The sequence below is a fragment of the Orycteropus afer genome, unplaced genomic scaffold (assembly GCF_000298275.1).
Source record: "Orycteropus afer afer isolate SDZICR_OR568_19922 unplaced genomic scaffold, OryAfe1.0 scaffold00003, whole genome shotgun sequence".
In the NCBI taxonomy this organism is placed as follows: Eukaryota; Metazoa; Chordata; class Mammalia; order Tubulidentata; family Orycteropodidae; genus Orycteropus; species Orycteropus afer.
This window is the reverse complement of record NW_006921590.1, coordinates 16,633,907-16,652,590: the sequence shown is the minus strand read 5'-3', so window position 1 is coordinate 16,652,590 and position 18,684 is coordinate 16,633,907. Positions and strand designations below refer to the sequence as shown.

At 37.8% G+C, this 18,684-nt stretch overlaps 1 protein-coding gene across 1 annotated transcript in view; it reads left to right on the top strand.

Annotated features, from left to right (window-relative positions):
- Positions 1 to 18,684, top strand: part of KAT2B (lysine acetyltransferase 2B) — a 125,782-nt gene that overhangs the window by 94,337 nt on the left and 12,761 nt on the right. Inside the window, exons 10-13 of the mRNA XM_007936540.2 lie at positions 836 to 972; positions 3,827 to 4,035; positions 5,042 to 5,168; positions 16,979 to 17,089. Coding sequence (XP_007934731.2) covers positions 836 to 972; positions 3,827 to 4,035; positions 5,042 to 5,168; positions 16,979 to 17,089 — 584 coding nt within the window. The remainder of the gene's footprint in view (positions 1 to 835; positions 973 to 3,826; positions 4,036 to 5,041; positions 5,169 to 16,978; positions 17,090 to 18,684) is intronic.

Sequence of the window (18,684 nt, the reverse complement as noted above, 5' to 3'; positions counted from 1 at the left end):
GCAGCTAAGTAGTAGAAGGGGAATTGCCTTCTGGGTTTGGCCTGCTTCTACTATATATGGAAGAGCTTTGGGAAAGATCTCTAGTTTTTTGGCACGTTTTGGGCTGTATTGCCTGCCTATTTTGGGATTGTTTGGAGACTTTAACCAATGGCCTGCTATGCTGTCTGCTGATCTTGAGATTGTGCATTTTACCTGCCAATCTTGAGTTCATCAGCCTCAGCAGCCAGGAGCTGTGTGAGTTAGAAGAAGCCTGGAGCTCCAGTGGGCTTGGAACAAGAAGCAGAGCTGAAGCCCAAGGTTGAGAAGCTTCCACCTAGCCTCTTGAGCTAACACTTTGAACTTGGACTTCTAGCATCTAAACTGTAAGAGAATAAATTCCTGTTTGTTAAAGCCATCTATTTGTTATTACTATTATAGCAGCATTAAACTAGACACCATTTTAGGCCCTAAAGTAAGTTTCAAAATTTGACATTTTCATATCGTATTTGCCATGTTTTGTGACCACAAAAGGAGTGACATAAATTAATAACCAATGTTAACTAGAATCTCCCTATACATCTGCAAATGAATAAACACATGCTCTAGTAGCTCATGTATCAAGTTAAAAAATTATCCTGGAAATTATTCGGAGTGGATCTGTGGTTTGAATTATTATCCTCCCTTCTCTTTCTCACCTTCTACTACCACTCCCTGGTGGATGGAGAGTTGACCTATTTTCCAGTCTTGTCCACCAACATTATTAGAAAATGAGTTAGATTGACATGTTTTGTTCGTGTGTGTGTGTGTGTGTGTGTTCAAAATGATCCATTTTTTGCCCCTTTTTTGGTCATTGTAGGTGAAAAGAGGAAAATGAATGATGCTCACCCTCTGGAAGAGGTCAAGAAACCCCGAGTTACAGGGGATATTCCAATAGAATTAATCAATGAGGTCATGTCTACCATCACAGACCCTGCGGCGATGCTGGGACCAGAGGTCAGCAGGGTAAACCTGGGCAGCCAATTGGTAGAGCCCTCTGCTCTCCTGGCTGCTTCAGCTGTTGCAAATGGAGATGGTAATGCTGAGATATTAGCATGTTATGCTACCCTGATTTGCGTTTTTGGGGTGATCAGTGTGAGAGGGCAGGAACAGCTAGTTGAGAGGTAATCCCCCTTGATGACTATCACCTCACAGGGAAATATAATATTAATAATGTTGTACAGTTGGAGACCTTCCCCCCCAACTTTTTATTTGGAAAAATGTTGAACCGTTATAAAAGTTACAAGAACTCTGTGATAAAGATTCGTAGACTCTTCACCTAGATTCACAAGTTGATAGCATATGTCGCATTTGCTTTCCCTCTTTCTCCTGAGAACCATTTGGAACCATTTCAGAGTTAAATACAGATGTCATAACACTTCACCCCCTTACTATTTCTGCATGTGTCTCCAAAGCATAAGGCTATTCTTTACATAACTAAAAATATAGTCATCACTCAGAAAATTTAGCCTGGTTTCAGTATGATCGTGTAGTATAGGATAGCCTATAGACCACAGGCCAAATCTAGCAAGCTGTCTGTTTTTAAAATAAAGTTTTATTAAACCATGTATCTATGGGTGCTTTTGCACTACACAGAAAATCTGAATAATTGAGTCAGGGCATGTACGGCTTGCAAAGCCTAAAGTACTTATCCTTTACAGAAAAGTTTACCAACCCCTGGTCTAATACAAGATCCATATCCAAATTCCTCCTGTATTCTAATTATGTCTTTTGTGACACATTGGTTAAGTGCTCAGCTGCTAACTGAAGATTGGCAGTTAGAACCCACTAGCCACTCTGTGGAAGAAAAGACCTGGTAATCTGCTCCCATAAAAATTATAGCCTAGGAAACCCTGTGGGGCAGTTCTGCTCTGTCCTTTAGGGTGGCAATGAATTGAAATTGACTCAACAGCAGACAACAACAATATAAATTTATATCTGTTGGAGGATCCATCAGGAACCTTATGTTGCATTTATTTCTTATCTCTTCCTCTCTGTGTTGTTGTTGTTGTTATGTGCCTTCGAGTGGGACCCAGACTCATAGCGACCGCTCCTTGGGTTTCTGAGGCAGTATCACTATGGAAGTAATTGCCACATCTTCCTTCCGAGGAGTGGCTGGTGGGTTTGAACTGCCAGCCTTCTGGTTAGCAGTCAAGTGCCTTAAGGCACTACGCTACCAGAGCTCCCTGTCTGTAGTCTCCTTTAATATATAGTCTGGGTCCCCAGCCCCTTTATAGATTTTACAAGAGGACTGAAGAGTCCTGGTCACTAGTTTTGCACAATGTCCCTTTATTTGTATTTGTCTGATTATTTTCTCATGATTATCAAGTGAAATATTTTGAGTTAAGAGTACTGCTGTTAGCTCATTGCATTCCATCTGGGGGAGGGCAGTTTAAGACAATTCTGACAGCTTCCAGGATGTGCAATATTGTTTCCCCTGCTTTAAAATGGCTTACAGATTATTTTTCAAAACATCTTTTACATTTCTAGCGTGGCTGTGCTAGACTAAAGTATCAGTTTTTAATTTGTTACATTTCCTTAGGTATTCATTTTATGGTATTGAGGATAGTTCAGAGAACTGGAATGATGTGAGAAGAAAAACTTATCATAGAGCTGTCCTTTCCATTTCCTTTTAGATAATGGTTTTGTAAATTTTTTTTTTTTTTTTTTTAGGGATTTAGTAACTTCACAGAGTAGCTGAGCTCAGTTGTTTTTTTAACCCCCAACTATAAAATGGGTTGCTAGTACTCATTTCAAAATTTGTCGAGTGGATTTAGTAGTGGGCTGGAGTTGGGTTCTCCTGGAGCACAGCCAATTACTTCATTTTCAGGGGTTTTGTGAGCTTGCTGTTAAATATATTTGTAGTTTAAAACTGACCAAGGTAGGAGTGTTTAACCTAGGCAGTCAGCTGTAAACAGTGAAAATCAGCAAATACTGAAAATCAGGTTGATTTTTTTTTCCTCTGGGGATCTGTTTATTGAGCATTTACCTTTATACCACTGGGTGAAATAAGTAAGATGGGGAGCGTAAAGTGATGGCACAAAGTTGCCAGCTGTGGTTAAGTATGTATCAACAAATACTCATCTGGAAAGAAAAAACTAAATAATTGCCACAAGTCGATTGTGACTTACACTGACCCCATGTGTTTCAGATAGAACTGTGCTCCATAGGGTTTTCAGTGACTGATCTTTCAGAAGTAGATTGCCAGGCCTTTATTCTGAGGTGCCTTTGGGTAGATTTGAACATCTAACCTTTTGGTTAGTAGCTGAGTGGTTAACCATTTGTGCCACCCAGGGATGCTTCTAGAGAGAAAACTGTCCTCCAAAAAGAAATGTTTGCAGTATAGACAGAATTGTCACTATTGGGCCTAGGATGAGAATTTAGGATTTCTGATCTTGAGGTTCTTTTAAAGCTCATCCAGTTGGAGTTTCTCTAAACCAGAGGTTGGCATACTGTAGCACAACAGGCCAAATCTGGCCCACCCTCTGTGTTTTTAAATGAACTTTTATTGGAACACTGCCAAATCCATTAGCTTACATTGTTTGAGATTGTTTTGACACTACAATAGCAGTTGAGTAGTTGCCACAGAGATCTTATAGCTCACAAAGTCTAAAATATTTATTTCTAGCTCTCCACAGAAAGTTTGCTGACTCCTTATCTAAACCAAATATCACATCACACGTATGTGTGTGTAGGACCCTGAAACCCCACAGTGAATACCTTATTGGAGCAAAGAAGAGAAGCCTTGATATGCCCCATCCCCACTGTCTTAAGACATTTACGTAATTTTTTTTCATCTCCTGCCTCCCAGACCAATTTTCTGTCAGCACATTCAGCCAGAGACGAGGCAGCAAGGCTAGAAGAACGCAGAGGTGTGATTGAATTTCATGTGGTCGGCAATTCTCTGAACCAGAAACCCAACAAAAAGATCCTGATGTGGCTGGTTGGCTTACAGAACGTGTTCTCCCATCAGCTGCCCCGGATGCCAAAAGAGTATATCACACGGCTTGTCTTTGACCCGTAAGTGGAACTTTGTTTTTCCCCCTTCCTATGTCTTTTTTAAATGAAATAGGAACTACTTAGATAGTGAACGTGAGCTATAGTCACCCACTCACTGAATCCTGCATCCTCTTGTCATACAGTGGATATAGAGCTACATCAAGCTACTTGCCATGTGTAAAAGCACCTTGTGGAATTTCTCAAAAATTCATAAATGTTTCATGTTAGGAACAGTGAAGCTGTGTGTTTAAGTTGCTGATGACTGTGCTGTACTTCATTCATTAGAGCAACAAGAGAATGAACTACTGGAAGATTTCCTACTTTTTCACAGTGGAAATAGTCATCATCTTGGTATCTTAAGTAGACCACTGTTGCACGAGTCTCCAAACATTGGAAAAGATTTTGGGGTATCATACAGGTTAACTTTGAAAATCCATTGCTTTTTAAAATAAATAACCCAAAGTTCTCTAACTGAATGTATTTTAAAATACAAGAGTCTAACAGTCTATGTGGACTGTGCCCCATGCAGGTGACACACAGAGTAATGTTTTAGATATAGAGAAAGTATGGCAGGATCCTACTACACATGTGGATTTTTTTCCCCCATAATATAATGTTCTTATACTATTTCTGAGTAAGACTAGACTCTTCAGAAACAAATAGGTGTTTGGTCATGCCTTCTCAGAGTCTCCTGACCCCTCTCTGTGTCCCTTGGCATTGGGCATACTATCTCCAGAGCAGCTCCACCCATACTCTGTTCATTATTTGTAAACCCCAGACACTGGTCTAGGTGACTGCCCTTAGATTTGAGGAATCTCTGATGATGTCTTGTGTAGGCAAGCGGGCTCTAAAACAAGTCCATGTAAAAGGATGGTCCAGCAAGATAGTGGCTGGATGAAGGAGGTTTCCTTAGACACTCAAGACCTAGCCCCCCTGCTTTTCTTGGTTTATTAATAAGGAATGTCTCTGAAGAGTATATTTATATAACCGAGATAGGTGAAACTTTGACATAATCTTATTCTTTCAGGAAACACAAAACCCTTGCTTTAATTAAAGATGGTCGTGTTATTGGTGGTATCTGTTTCCGCATGTTCCCATCCCAAGGATTCACAGAGATTGTTTTCTGTGCTGTAACCTCAAATGAGCAAGTCAAGGTAAGGGTAATTAAAGGCTTCAGAAGGAAAGCAGAAAGTGAGGGATCTGGGGAAGGTCTCTGCACTTCAGATCAAATCCAGGACTTTCTGAGAAGAGTCTTCTAAAGATTTCTTATGACCTTGTCCCCAAGAGTAGACGAGGACCAAAGATATTCTCTAAAGGAAGACATGAAAAAAATTACGAATAAATTTCAGACATATTCATGTTTCATTGGGAATGTGGGGTGTGTGTGTGTGTGTGGCCAATGTACCTTCTCAACTGTCTTTGGCATAGATCCCTATACTACCCTCTCAACACACACACCTGGGAACTATGGTTGCTTTAGTTGGTGTTGCAATCTCACTGGAATAAACTAGACTCCCAGTAGACAGAACTCTAATCTAGACTTTGTCGTATATTACTTTTTTTGCTCAAGTTGATTCCAACTCATAGCGACCCCCTTTGGGTTTCCAAGGAGGTAAATCTTTATGGAAGTAGATTGCCCAGTCTTCCTTCCACATCTTAGGAAGAGGGAACTAAGAAATGTGCCCTTAGAAACCTATTAATTTGGTATTTTGGGAGTACTAAAGGAGCTCTGGTAGCATAGTGCCTAAGGCACTTGACTGCTAACCAGAAGGCTGGCGGTTCAAACCCACCAGCCACTCCTCAGAAGGAAGGTTGGGCAATCCTACTTCCGTAGTGATACTGCCTCGGAAACCCAAGGAGGGGTCGCTATGAGTCGGGGCTGACTCGACGGCAAATAACAACAACAACAAAGAAAATCATACAGAAGTGTTGTGGGTGGTGGAAAGATAAGTAGCTCAAGATTAAATAGCTACTGAGAAAACTAATTGGAAGATCTAAGGCAATGTTGTCAAAGAGAAACAATAATGAATGCTGTAAATGTGAACCACTTGTATGATTTTAAATTTTCTAGTGGCTGCATTAGAAACAAGAAAGCAAAAGGAAATGGGTGAGGCACTTGACTGCTAACCAGAAGGCTGGCGGTTCAAACCCACCAGCCACTCCTCGAAAGGAAGATGTGGCAATCTACTTCTGTGGTGATACTGCCTCGGAAACCCAAGGAGGGGTCGCTATGAGTTGGGTCCGATTCGAAGGCACATACAACAACAACAGCAAATCTAAAAATATATCTTATTTTTCACAATACATCCAAAATATTGTCATAACAACTTGTATTCAATGTAAAGAAGAATTATCAATGAGATAATAATATAGCAATGTGATATTAATGAGAAATCCAGAGTATATTTTATACCTATAACATATCTCAATTCAGCTTGGCCACATTTCAAGTGTTTAAATAGGTACATGTGGCCAGTGACTACTGTATTAGTCACTGCAGGTCTAAGGACACTGCTCACTTCTTCAGCTACAAAGAAGCAATGCCATTTACACAAACTAAAAATAAGTCACTGAAGGTATCTGAAGGTGTCGTTCTCTGCTTGATGGCTATAGCCAGTTCTATGGGTACTTTTGCTTTTATTAACAGCTTTCCTCTCTGCTCACAGTGCCAATTATAGCCACCGTGATGTATTTATTCTCACAAAGCACAAGTGGGGCTTTTTTCTTTGACTCATTCCACTAAGTGTCAAAGGGCAAATTTAGTTAATCAGTTGCACATTCATCATTCTGACTGAGGAAGGTGAAGGCCCAGATTTCACTTGAAACTTACCTCTGGCTCTTTTTCAAGGAATTCTGACCGTGTGTCTTTAGATGGTGCTGTTGCTGTATTTGTCACTGGTTTTTGTTTTGTTTTGTTTTTTGCTAAACTGAGAAACTTAGATCCAAGTGTTCAGTGTTTAAGAATTTATTTAACAGAAATTTTTATCTGCTTTTTCATGGGGAGAGGACTTCGAAAAGGTCCTTGGTTTGTAAATTCAGAAAAAGGTTGTTTAATTTTTGTTTTCAAAGATAGCTACACCAGGCACCTTGTTTGGAAATGTTGACTAAGTTTGACTTGGACCATTTTAGGGATACCAGAGGGAAACTAAAGGCATTTAATATGAATTGGGTACTTTGTCTTATTACATCCCAGAAGGGCAATTTATTTTTTTCCCAAACCATGTAATTTTCTAAAGACTTGAAGAAAGGTAGCCAAACATCACAAACTCAGCAGGAAGAACTAGAAAAAAAATCACTTCTTGTAAGTGGCTTGAACTATAACTTTGGAAAATGAAGATTAGTCTTTCTAGACTGAATAGAAAGGATACATTTGACCATAACCATATATCTATATATTTTTTCATCTTATTACAGGCCTGTTACTTAGTAGAAATAGTAATGGGATAAAAAGTTCTCTCCTTAATTTACTTGTCTCTTTACTATCCTGTGTCATTTTAATTAATGATAAATGAACAGCTCTTGAGACATGGTACTGCCCTAGAGATTTCCTGTGTTTCCAGGCTTGGAGTCTAAAATAAGGATTACCGAGTATTGCTGACTTAGCAAGATGCAGACGCCCATGAAAGCAGGCCCTGCTCCAGCCAAGAGTAAAATTGAACTCAGGGGCAGTAGCACCTTTATGTGAAAAGAGAAAATCCCTAAGTGGAAGTTTTTTTAAAAAACAAAATTTGAATATATTAAATATCTTGGCTAAATGGTACTTTAAAATTTGGATCCAGTCATTTCAGAGAATCAAGTTTACATACAAATTCTCTTAAGTGCTTGAAATAATATTTATAAATGAACTTGTTTTGCTCAAAGTATTTATAAGATAATATTTGAGAATTTACTTGAAGCTCCTCTCTCAGCTTAGTATACCTTTGTCATCTGAAAACTACTTGGATTTGATATTATATGCAACTGTAAAATAGCATGGCTAATGCTTATTTACTTAACTATAAAAACATATAAACAGGGAAAATATTTCTGGGGTTAAAATCTAAACTTTTGTTTATAATAGCTTAATGTTATTAATGCTTCTTTAATCAAGAGAATATTTAAGCCACCAGCACTGTCAGGCACAGTATTAGATATGGAATGGGTTCAGGTTAAAAGACAATGCCTCTATGCTCATGCAACCTGGAATCTAGAACATTACTTGGAGAAGTAAAAAGTTAGTGGTCACTTAAACAGGTTTTAGGAAACTTTGCATGAGAGAATCATTATTCTGCTTGAGTAAAATAATTGGATTATGGGAGAGGGGGAGAAAATTTATAGTTCTATAACTCCTGACAAGATGATGTATATAACAAAAGTCTAACTCTTTTAAATTGAGCACATCTATGTTAAAGTGAGTTGCATCAGAAAACTAATTCTTTACTAATTTCTAGACACTGCTTTTCCTATGTAGACATAGTTCCCTCCACTAACCAACATTTCCCTTTTCTCCAAATTTTCTTCTCATTTTTCTCTTAAAATAATGTTTCATTACACAAATAATACACAAATACATTTTCAGATAAAGCAAAAATCCCAATTACTCTTTCCTATCTCATTTTCAGCTTGGTATACATCTTTCCAGGTGTTTATTAATCTACCTGCATTAAAATTTACTGTATGGAAGGGGTAACTGTGTTTTGCTATCATTGTTTTCATAAAATAAATGGACTTCATACTGCTCTGCTTTTTTTTTTAAGCTTACCATTAAGTCTTAGAGATCTTTCAACCTTAGTGCATATATATAATTATTTAAATTTATATTAAAATCAATTAAAATTAAATAAATTTTAAACTTCAGTTCCTCAGTCACTCAGGTATTCAGTAGACACATGTGACTAGTGAGTACTGTTTTGGATAGCACAGATAAAGAATATTTCTATCATTTTAGGAATTTATACTGTTCAGGGCTGATACAGAGCTTTTATTTAAAAAAATATGTATTATTTCATAATGTGGATGTACCATAGTTTATATAAAGCATTTCTCTGTTAAAGACATTTATGGTTCTTTCCAGGTATTTTCTATCACAAACAGTGCTCTGCTTGGAAGTATTTTTCTAGACCCTGAGAAGGAGAATTACTGCATGAATAATATAACAAAAACAACAACAACTCAATGCCATCGAGTCAGAGCTGATTCATACCAACCCCTCCTTGGGTTTCCAAGGCAGTATCACTACAGAAGGCCCAACCTTCCTTCCAAGGAGTGGCTGGTGGGTTTGAACTGCCAGCCTTCTGGTTAGCAGTCAAGTGCCTTAGGCACTACGCCACCAGAGCTCCCATGAAAAATATAGGCAATTTAAATTTTAAAAATTATCTTCAGATTGACCTTCTCAATAGGTTTACCAATTTATATTTTCACCAGTGGTGTTGGAAAGTACTATTTGCCCCTATCCTCACAGATGCTGGGTACCATCAACCTTAAAAATATTTGCTATGCAGTTGAGTGAAATATTGTCTCATGACACAATACTGATTACTACAGAGGTTGAACATTTTTCGATATTTATTGGCTGTTAAATTTTTCTGTCAATTGCTTGTTCAAGTCCTTTGATAGTTTTTCTTTTGGGCTGTGTCTCTCCTTTTGGGGAGCTCTGGTAGCATAGTGCCTAAGGCACTTGACTGCTAGCCAGAAGGCTGGTGGTTCAAACCCACCAACCACTCCTTGGAAGGAAGGTTGGGCAATCTACTTCTGTAGCAATACTTCCTTGGAAACTGAAGGAGGGGTTGCTATGAGTCGGGTCTGACTCGAAAGCACATAACAACAACTCTCCTTTTGAATTAATCCTTTAGAAGATCTTTACAGATTATTATTTTTTTTTAGTTGTGTTGTTAAGAATTTAGACAACAAAACACACACCAATTCAACAGTTTCCACATGTATAATTTAGTGACATTGTTTACATTCTTTGAATTGTGCAACCACTCTCACCCTGTTTTTCTGAATTATTCCTCCCCCATTAACATAAACTTCCTCTCCCCTAAAGTTCCTATCTTACATTTTGAGCGTTTTCACTTTGATCCCATATGATGTTGTTGTTGGGAGCTGTAGAGTCCCTTCAGACTCATAGTGACCCTATTTACAAGAGAAAGAAACACTGCCTGTTTCTGTGCCAGCCTTACAATCCTTGGAATACTTGAGCCCAGTGTTGCAACCACTGTCAATCCATCTCATTGAGGGTCTTCTTCTTTGCTGACCCTCTACCAAGCATGATATCCTCTTCCTGGGAATGGTCCCTTCTGAGAACCTGACCAAAGTAGGTGAGACAAAGTCTAGCCATTCTCCCTTCTAAGGAGCATTCTGGCTGTACTTCTTCCAGGACAGATTTGTTCGTTCTTCTGGCAGTCCATGGTACCATGAGTATTCCCTGACAAAAACCACAATTCAAAGGTATCAACTCTTTTTCAGTCTTTCTTATTCATTATCCAGCTTTCACATCATATGGGATGGCTCAGGTGCACCTTACTCTTCAAAGTGACGTCTTTGCTTCTTAACACTTTACAGAGGTTGTTAGCAGCATATTTGCCCAGTGCAGTACCATGTCTGATTTCCTGAATATTCTTTCCATGGGTATTGACTGTGGATCCAAGTAAAGTGAAATGTGTGACATCTTCAATTTTTTTCTCCAGTTATCAAGATGTTGCTTATTGGTCCAGTTGTGAAGATTTTTGTTTTCTTTATGTTGAAGGCTGTAGTCTTTGATCTTCCATCAGTAAGTGCTTCAAGTCATCTTCACTTTCTGTAAGCAAGATCATGTCATCTGCATGTTGCAGGTTATCAGTGGTTCTTCCTCTAGTCCTGATGCTGTATTCTTCTTCATAATGTCCAGCTTGTTGGATTAGTTGCTCAGCATACAGATTGGATAAGTTTGGTGAAAGGACACAACCCTGACATACACCCTTCAGTATTTTAAACTATGCAGTATCCCCTTGTTCTGTTTGAATGACAGCCTATGTACAGGTTCCTCAGGAGAACAGTTAAGTGTTCTGGAATTGCCATTCTTCACAGTGTTAGCTATAATTTATTATGATACAGTCAAATGCCTTTGCATAGTCAGTAAAACACAGATAAACATCTTTCTTATATTCTTTGTTTTCAGCCAAGATCCATCTGACACCAGCAGTGATATCCCTCATTCCACATCCTCTTCTCAGTCCAGCTTGCATTTCTGGAAGTTCCCTTTCAATACACTGATGCAACCATTTTTGTACTATATTCATCAAAGTTTGCTTGCATATGATATTAATGATATTGTTTGATAATTTCCACATTCTGTTGGACCACCTTTTTTTGAAATGGCACAAATATTGATCTCTTCTAGTCACTTGGCCAGGAAGCTGTCTTTCACATTTCTTGGCATAAATGAGTAGGCACCTCCAGCACTACATCTGTTTGTTAAAACATCTCAATGGGTATTCAGTCTTGGAGCCTTGTTTCTCGCCAATTTCTCTAGTGTAGCTTGGGCTTCTTCCTACAATACTGTTGGTTCTTGACCATATGTTGCCTCCTGAAATGGTTGGACATCAACCAATTCCTTTTGGCACAGTGAATCTCTGTATTCCTTCCATCTTCTTTTGATGCTTCCTGCATCATTCAATATGTTGCCCATAGAATCCTTCAGTACTGAAACTCAAGGCTTGAATTTTTTCTTCAGTTCTTTCAGCTTAAGAAATGCCAAGTGTGTTCTTCCCTTTTGGTTTTCTAACTCCAGGTCACTGCACATTTCATTATAATATTTTATCTTCTCATGCTGCCCTTTGAAATCTTCTGTTTAGTTCTTTTATTTCAGCATTTCTTCCATTCACTTTAGCTATGCTGCATTCAAGAGCAATTTTCTGAATCTTTTCTGCCATGTATTTTGGATTTTTCTTCCTTTCCTGTCATTTTAATAACTGTTTTTTTTTTTTTTTTTCTTCATGCATGATGTTCTTGATGTCATCACACAAGTCATCTGGTCTTTGGTCATTGGTGTACAGTGCATCAAATCTATTCTTCAGATGTTCTCTAAATTCAGATGGGATATAATAAAGTTTGTATTTTGGCTCCGGTAGACTTATTTTCATTTTCTTGAGCTTCAGCTTGAACTCTCATATGAGCAATTGATGGTCTGTTTCACATACAGCTCCTGACCTTGTTTTGACTGATGATACTGAGCTTCTCCTTTACCTCTTTCCACAGATCCAGTCAGTCTGATTTCTGTATTCCATCTGTCAGGGTCCTTTGGTATAGTCACCTTTTATCTTGTTGAAGAAAAGTATTTGCAAAGAATAAGTCATTGGTCTTGCATACAGATCATTCTCAGAAGAGAGCTCTGGTAGCGTAGTGCCCAAGGCACTTGACTGCTAACCAGAAGGCTGGCAGTTCAAACCCACCAGCCACTCCTTGGAAGGAAGCTTGGGCAATCTACTTCGGTAGTGATACTGCCTCGGAAACCCAAGGAGGGGTCGCTATGAGTTGGGTCCAACTTGACGGCACATAACAACAACAATAACAATACTTTGTGGAGCCATGGAGGGTAGTTGAATCCCTAAAATTTTCCCCTGAAATAATCTTTTAACCTTAAACCCAAAGCAAAGCAAAACAAAACAAAAACAAAAACAAAAAGTCATTGCCATTGAGTTGATTCTGACTCCGATTGTACTTCCAAGGCTGTAAATTTTTATGGAAGCAGACTGCCTCATCTTTCTTCTGTGGAGTGGCTGGTAGGTTTCAACCATCTATCTTTTGGTTAGCAGCCAAATGCCTTAACTACTATACCACCAGAGCTCCTTAAACCAAAAAATAGCCTTTTTAAAAACCAAAAAATAAGTTTAGTTGAACAAGTAAAGAATGTCTACTCTGAGCACTGTGCTGTTGTGAAAGAACTGTTGATACGGGCTCCGATTGACAACAGCCACTTGAATGATTAGATAGGAACCTTAGGGGACAGTGAGTTTATGGTAATGAGAGAGGAACAACTCAGAAAAGGAGGATGGGATGGTTGTATAACTCAAAGAATATAATCAGTGTCACTGAATTGCACACATAGAATCTGTTGATTCGGTGTGTGTTTTGCTGCTTGTATTCTCAACAACAGCAACATAAAATTTTCAAAAAAGCATAATGCTAAAGGCAGACATTTTTTACTAGTTGAGCTAGACTATTGCTTAGTTTTAAGAAGAGTTCAGAGGATATTTTTGGTTCAAAGATTATCTCAGGGCAGTAGTTCCAGGGATTTATCTAGCCACCATGACTCCAGAAAATCTGGAGTCCATGAAAATTTGAAATTCTGTCTGTATTTCCTCTTTTTTGCTTGATGTATTCATGATATTAAATTTTTGTAATAGATATTCTAACTAGGAGTTCTAGTTAGAGCTAGTGGCCTAGTGCCTAAGGCATTAGACTGGTAACCAGAAGGCTGTAGCTTCAAACCCCCCAGCCACTCCTCAGAGGAAAGGTGGGGAATCTACTTCTGTAGTGGTACTGGCTCGGAAATCCAAGGAGGGGTCGTTATGAGTCGGGTCCAACTTGATGGCAGTGTGTTATGTTTTAACTGTTCTTTCCTAACTTGTCATTTGTCTTTTTTTTTTTTGCATCTTGAATTGCTTATGATATTTCAAGGAGTTTTAAAAATTGAAGTAAGTCTATTAATAATCAGACTTTTTCTTTATGGTTTTGCATTTTTATATTTTCTTAAAGAAGCCTTTCTGTACCCTTAGGCTATAAGAGTACATTTTATTATATCTTTTTATAATACTTTTAGAAGGGTATATTTTTCTTCTACGTTTAGATTACCAATCAATCCCTTCCCTTATTTTCCACTTGACAAACTCTTTTAAGGCCAGCTTGAACATCATCTTTTCCTTTTATCTTCTCTCTCCTCACTCAATTCAGTACCTTAGGACATTTTCCCTATATTAAATACAAATACATCACTCTGTACCAATGCTGCACTGTAGAAATATGATGTGCGTCTTAGATGCAAAGCACATATGTGATTTACATTTCTGGAGTCACATGTAGTTCCTGTGAGTCTGAATTGACTCAACAATGTAGACATGTAATACAGTATGTACAAAATAGTGTCATTTTAGCATGTAATAAATATAAAATAGCTCTTAAAAGCATGTTATTAATGATCCCCCCCCCCCCAGGGTGTATGTCATACTTATAGCACACTTGAATTTAGACTAGTCACATTTCAAGTATTGAACAGTGTAACTTTATACTGAGATTATATGTTTTAATGTTTATCTTCCTCATTTTACTGTCTTCTAAAGGAGAGATTACACTAGTCTTTGTATCTGAGTTTTATTGAAATTCAGTGTGTCTTTATTGTGATATTCTAATATAGTTGGAAAAAGCTAACATGTCCTTGGATTACATCAATAGAAGAGTAATTTACAGAATAGGGAGTTGGTACTGTTCCTCCTCAGTAGACAGACCATCCTGAGAGTATTGTTATTATGCTTGGTCCTAGGACATATGCTTTGGGAGCTCTGGTAGTGTAGTGCCTAAGGCATTTGACTGCTAACCAGAAGGCTGGAGGTTCAAACCCACCAGCCACTCCTCAGAAGGAAGGTTGGGCAATCTACTTCCATAGTGATACTGCCTTGGAAAACCAAGGAGGGGTTGCTGTGAGTCCGTTCTGACTCCATGGCACATAACAACAACAACAGGACTCATGCTTTAGAAGGACATTGGTATACTGGAGAAATCCCTGAAAAAAGTGATCAGACCACTTCAGACCATCCTATATGAAGAATGACTGAAGTTTGGTTTGCAACTTAGAAGGCAGGAATGGGCATGCGTTTGGGGGAGGAGTGATTTTTAAGAGATGGATGAGCTGTTGAAAGAATGATTGAGTCTTTGTTAGAATTAAAGTCAATAAGTAGAAATAAAAAGGAGTCAGATCTCAGGTGAACAATAGGAAGAACTACCCAAACATTTTGATGCCTGAAAATGGAGTGATGTATCTCAGAATTCAGTAAACATCCTCCATGAGAGTTGTTCTTTCTAGCAAATTACTTTTTTAGGATAGTTTTGAGTCTTTTAACCTCACATGAGATAAGGAGGTAGATCAGTTAACTCCACAGGCTTCTTCTGCCCTTGAAGAACTATGCATTCCATGAGGATATGCCTGTGAGTACATTTGAATTCTTTAAAAAAAATGTGCCATCACTTTCCAGAATATATATGTGAAGATTTTTACATCTGGATGCTTGAATTTACTTTCACCTCTTTTTATGAGGTTCTGAAATGATCACATTAAATTTATAACTTATCTTTAAGCTTTGTACTTCACTCAGAAACTTTCTACTTAAATTTTTTCATGTTCCAATCACTAAGTTATTCAACATTGCCCACTGTATTTAGTTACTTCCTAATGTCTCCCTTTTATTTAAAAAAAATACATTCTATTGAAATATAATTTATGTACAGTGAAATATACAAAACTGAAGTGACATGGGTCAATGCATTTCTTTTCTTTCTTTTTTTTTTTTTTTTTGGCAGTGTTTCCTCTTCCTAATGTCTCTTGACTGACTCAGAAATTCTGAACTCTCAGACCTTTCCTGGAAAGGCCTGATAAGATCAAGTGAAAATCCTATGTGTGTGATGATAAAGTTCTTTAGAAGGTTTACTGATATAGTGATTTATAGCATACACTTGGATTAGTAAATATTCCAGTAAAGATTAGCACTTTTCGTTTATATAGCTCCTTTCATTTAAGGTTCTAGAAAGTACTCATTGTCAACATTTACTCTCAAAACTTTAATATTAATATTCATCAAGGAACATTTAGGATTGAAGAAGAGCTAGCATCTTGTAGCCTTGTATTATTTTAAAAAAAACAACACAGAAACTTGTATCTTCAAATGAGAGTGTGTCTTGATCCAAGAATTCTGAATATTTTGGTTTTGTACCTCTTTGTCAAAAGTGCAAGAAATAGTATTTCTGTTACATTTTCTTCAGAAAAGGCCTGAGTTGGTAAAATGTACATACAGGCAGTCCCTGGTTTATGAATGACTTCTGTTCTAAGTCTGTCTTTAGGCTGAATTTGTATGTAAGTTGGATAGTTAATCAAATGTTTGTCTTAGTTGTATAGTATATAGTGTATCTTTCTATGCATAAGAAACACTTCCAGGTACACTAACTTTATCTTTATTATCTTTAAATAATAATACAGTGATTATAATGTTTTGATGTGCATCACAAAGTAGCACCTGTTATTACAAACCATTGTATGCACTGCAATTTTGTTTTCTGGGTTTTCTTTCTTTGTTGTTATTTGGGTGAAAGTTTACAGAGCAAATTGGTTTTCTGTTCAACAATCCATACACATTCTGTCTTGTGACATTTACTGTAATCACCACACTGTAACAGCGTTCTTCCTACCTCCTGCCTGCACCTGCTCCTTCCCTTCATCCTTCCCTTCCATCCGCTCCTGACTTCCTAACTTTATACCTAGGCATATGCTGTCCTTCTGAGCTTATATGCTTGATTGCTCAAATGAGTGCATGTCTTCCTGGTATTATGGTCACATTATATGCCTGTCTGTCGTTTGGCTGATGATTGAGTCATAGGCATTTAGTTCCTAGCTTGAAGAGTGTCTAAGGGCCATACTCTTGGGGGTTCTACCAGTCTTCATCAGACCAGTAAACCTGGTCTTTTTTTTTTTTTTTTTATGATTTTGAGTTTTGTTCTACATTTTCCCCAACTCTATCTGGGACCTCCTATTGTGATTCCTTTCAGAGTACCTTGAATTTTTAATATAATAGGCTTTATGGGATTGGTTCTTAACTACAGGTTATGCTTAATATCCAGGGACTGTCTGTATTAAAGTAGCTAATGTACAAGCTCCTAAATTTGCCAGCATTTCCTGGTGAATTTATGGGAATTTCTTTTCTCCAGAATTTAATACATTTGTCTGTATACTACCACACAGGGCTATGGAACACATCTGATGAATCACTTGAAAGAATATCATATAAAACATGACATCCTGAACTTCCTTACATATGCAGATGAATATGCAATTGGGTACTTCAAGAAACAGGTAGGTTTTCTACTATGTAACACTAATTGTTCTGTTATTCCTTTTCTTACTAGGCCCTCAGGTGTTGTTGTTGTTATGTGCTATCAAGTCAGACCCGATTCATAGCAACCCCTCTTTGGGTTTCCGAGGCAGAACCACTACAGGAGTAGATTGTCCAACCTTCCTTCTGAGGAGTGGCTGGTGGGTTTGAACCGCCAGCCTTTTGGTTAGCAGTCAAGTGCCATAGACGCTACGCTACCAGAGCTCCTAATATAAGCAAAGGCTGCCCTCAGGTAGCCTCCATCAAAGTAAATGTTTACCCCCAGTGCTCTCTACTTACAAGAAGGACACACATTTATTTTATAAACCCTAGGATCCCTGGTAGGAACTCTGGTAGCATAGTGCCTAAGGCACTAAACTGCTAACCAGAAGGCTGGCGGTTCAAACCCACCAGCCACTCCTCGGAAGGAAGGTTGGGCAATCCTACTTCTGTAGTGATACTGCCTCAGAAACCCAAGGAGGGGTCGCTATGAGTCGGGGGCCAACTTGATGGCAAATAACAACAACAACAACAGGATCCCTGGTGACACAGCAGTTAAGTGCACCCAGCTGTCAACCTAAAGGTTGATAATTTGAGCTCACCAGATGTTCGGAGCATGGGGGTTGAGGGTAGGGGATAGGTGGGAAGTGAGGTGGACAAAGAGTTAGCATTCTGCATTTGTGGAAAAAATTTACAACGTTCGAAATGCTATGTGACAGTTCTACTCTGTGCTACAGAGTTGTTGTGAGTCAGAATCCACTCATCAGTGGTGACTTTGGTTTTTGGTTTTTCAAACTATATTGCAAAGCATGAATCTCAGCCATGATTCTTAAATTACTTGTTATGTAGCCCTTTTTGAAGATGTTGGCAATAATTATAAGGAATATGTTTTTCGCTGAAAGGTGAAGTAGGAAACCATTGGTGACAGGTTTGAAGTCCAGGTAATTTTCTGCAAAGAACTGAAATATACACCTTAAGGTGTAATAATTTTGAATATATAATATATGTGCATGTATATATATGTGTGTGTATATATACACATACACACCATGTGGCATCATTATTACAATGCAGTATATGGATATGAATATATTTTAGAGCATTAAAATCACTAAAACAATTACATATTATGAGAGACTGAAAATTTCTTACCCTTAAAATATATTTTTTTAAATATTAGAATTCTAATTGCTGTTTTTTGACAAGTTTTGTTTCAGAATTTGTATCAGTGTTAATTCTTGATTTGCTGAGAATCCTGAGGGCACCCTTTCCAGTTTGGGGAAAATTTGCATCGATCATATTTATTATACAATTCAGTATAAAATTAAACCTTATTTTTATTTAATAGCTGTTTCTCTTTAAAACTTGTATTTTTAATTTTTTTACTAGGTCATATTTTTATGCTGTCTGACTTCTTATTTACCTAGTTTGATTTCTGATTTTTTTTTTTTTTAATATACTTCCTGAGAGATTTTCAAGTTTCCCAAAACAATATGATGAGAACTTGAAAGAAACTTTGTCTTGTTGCCTAGCACAGAGTGTGGCACATAGTTGCACTCCATAGATATTTGGTTCA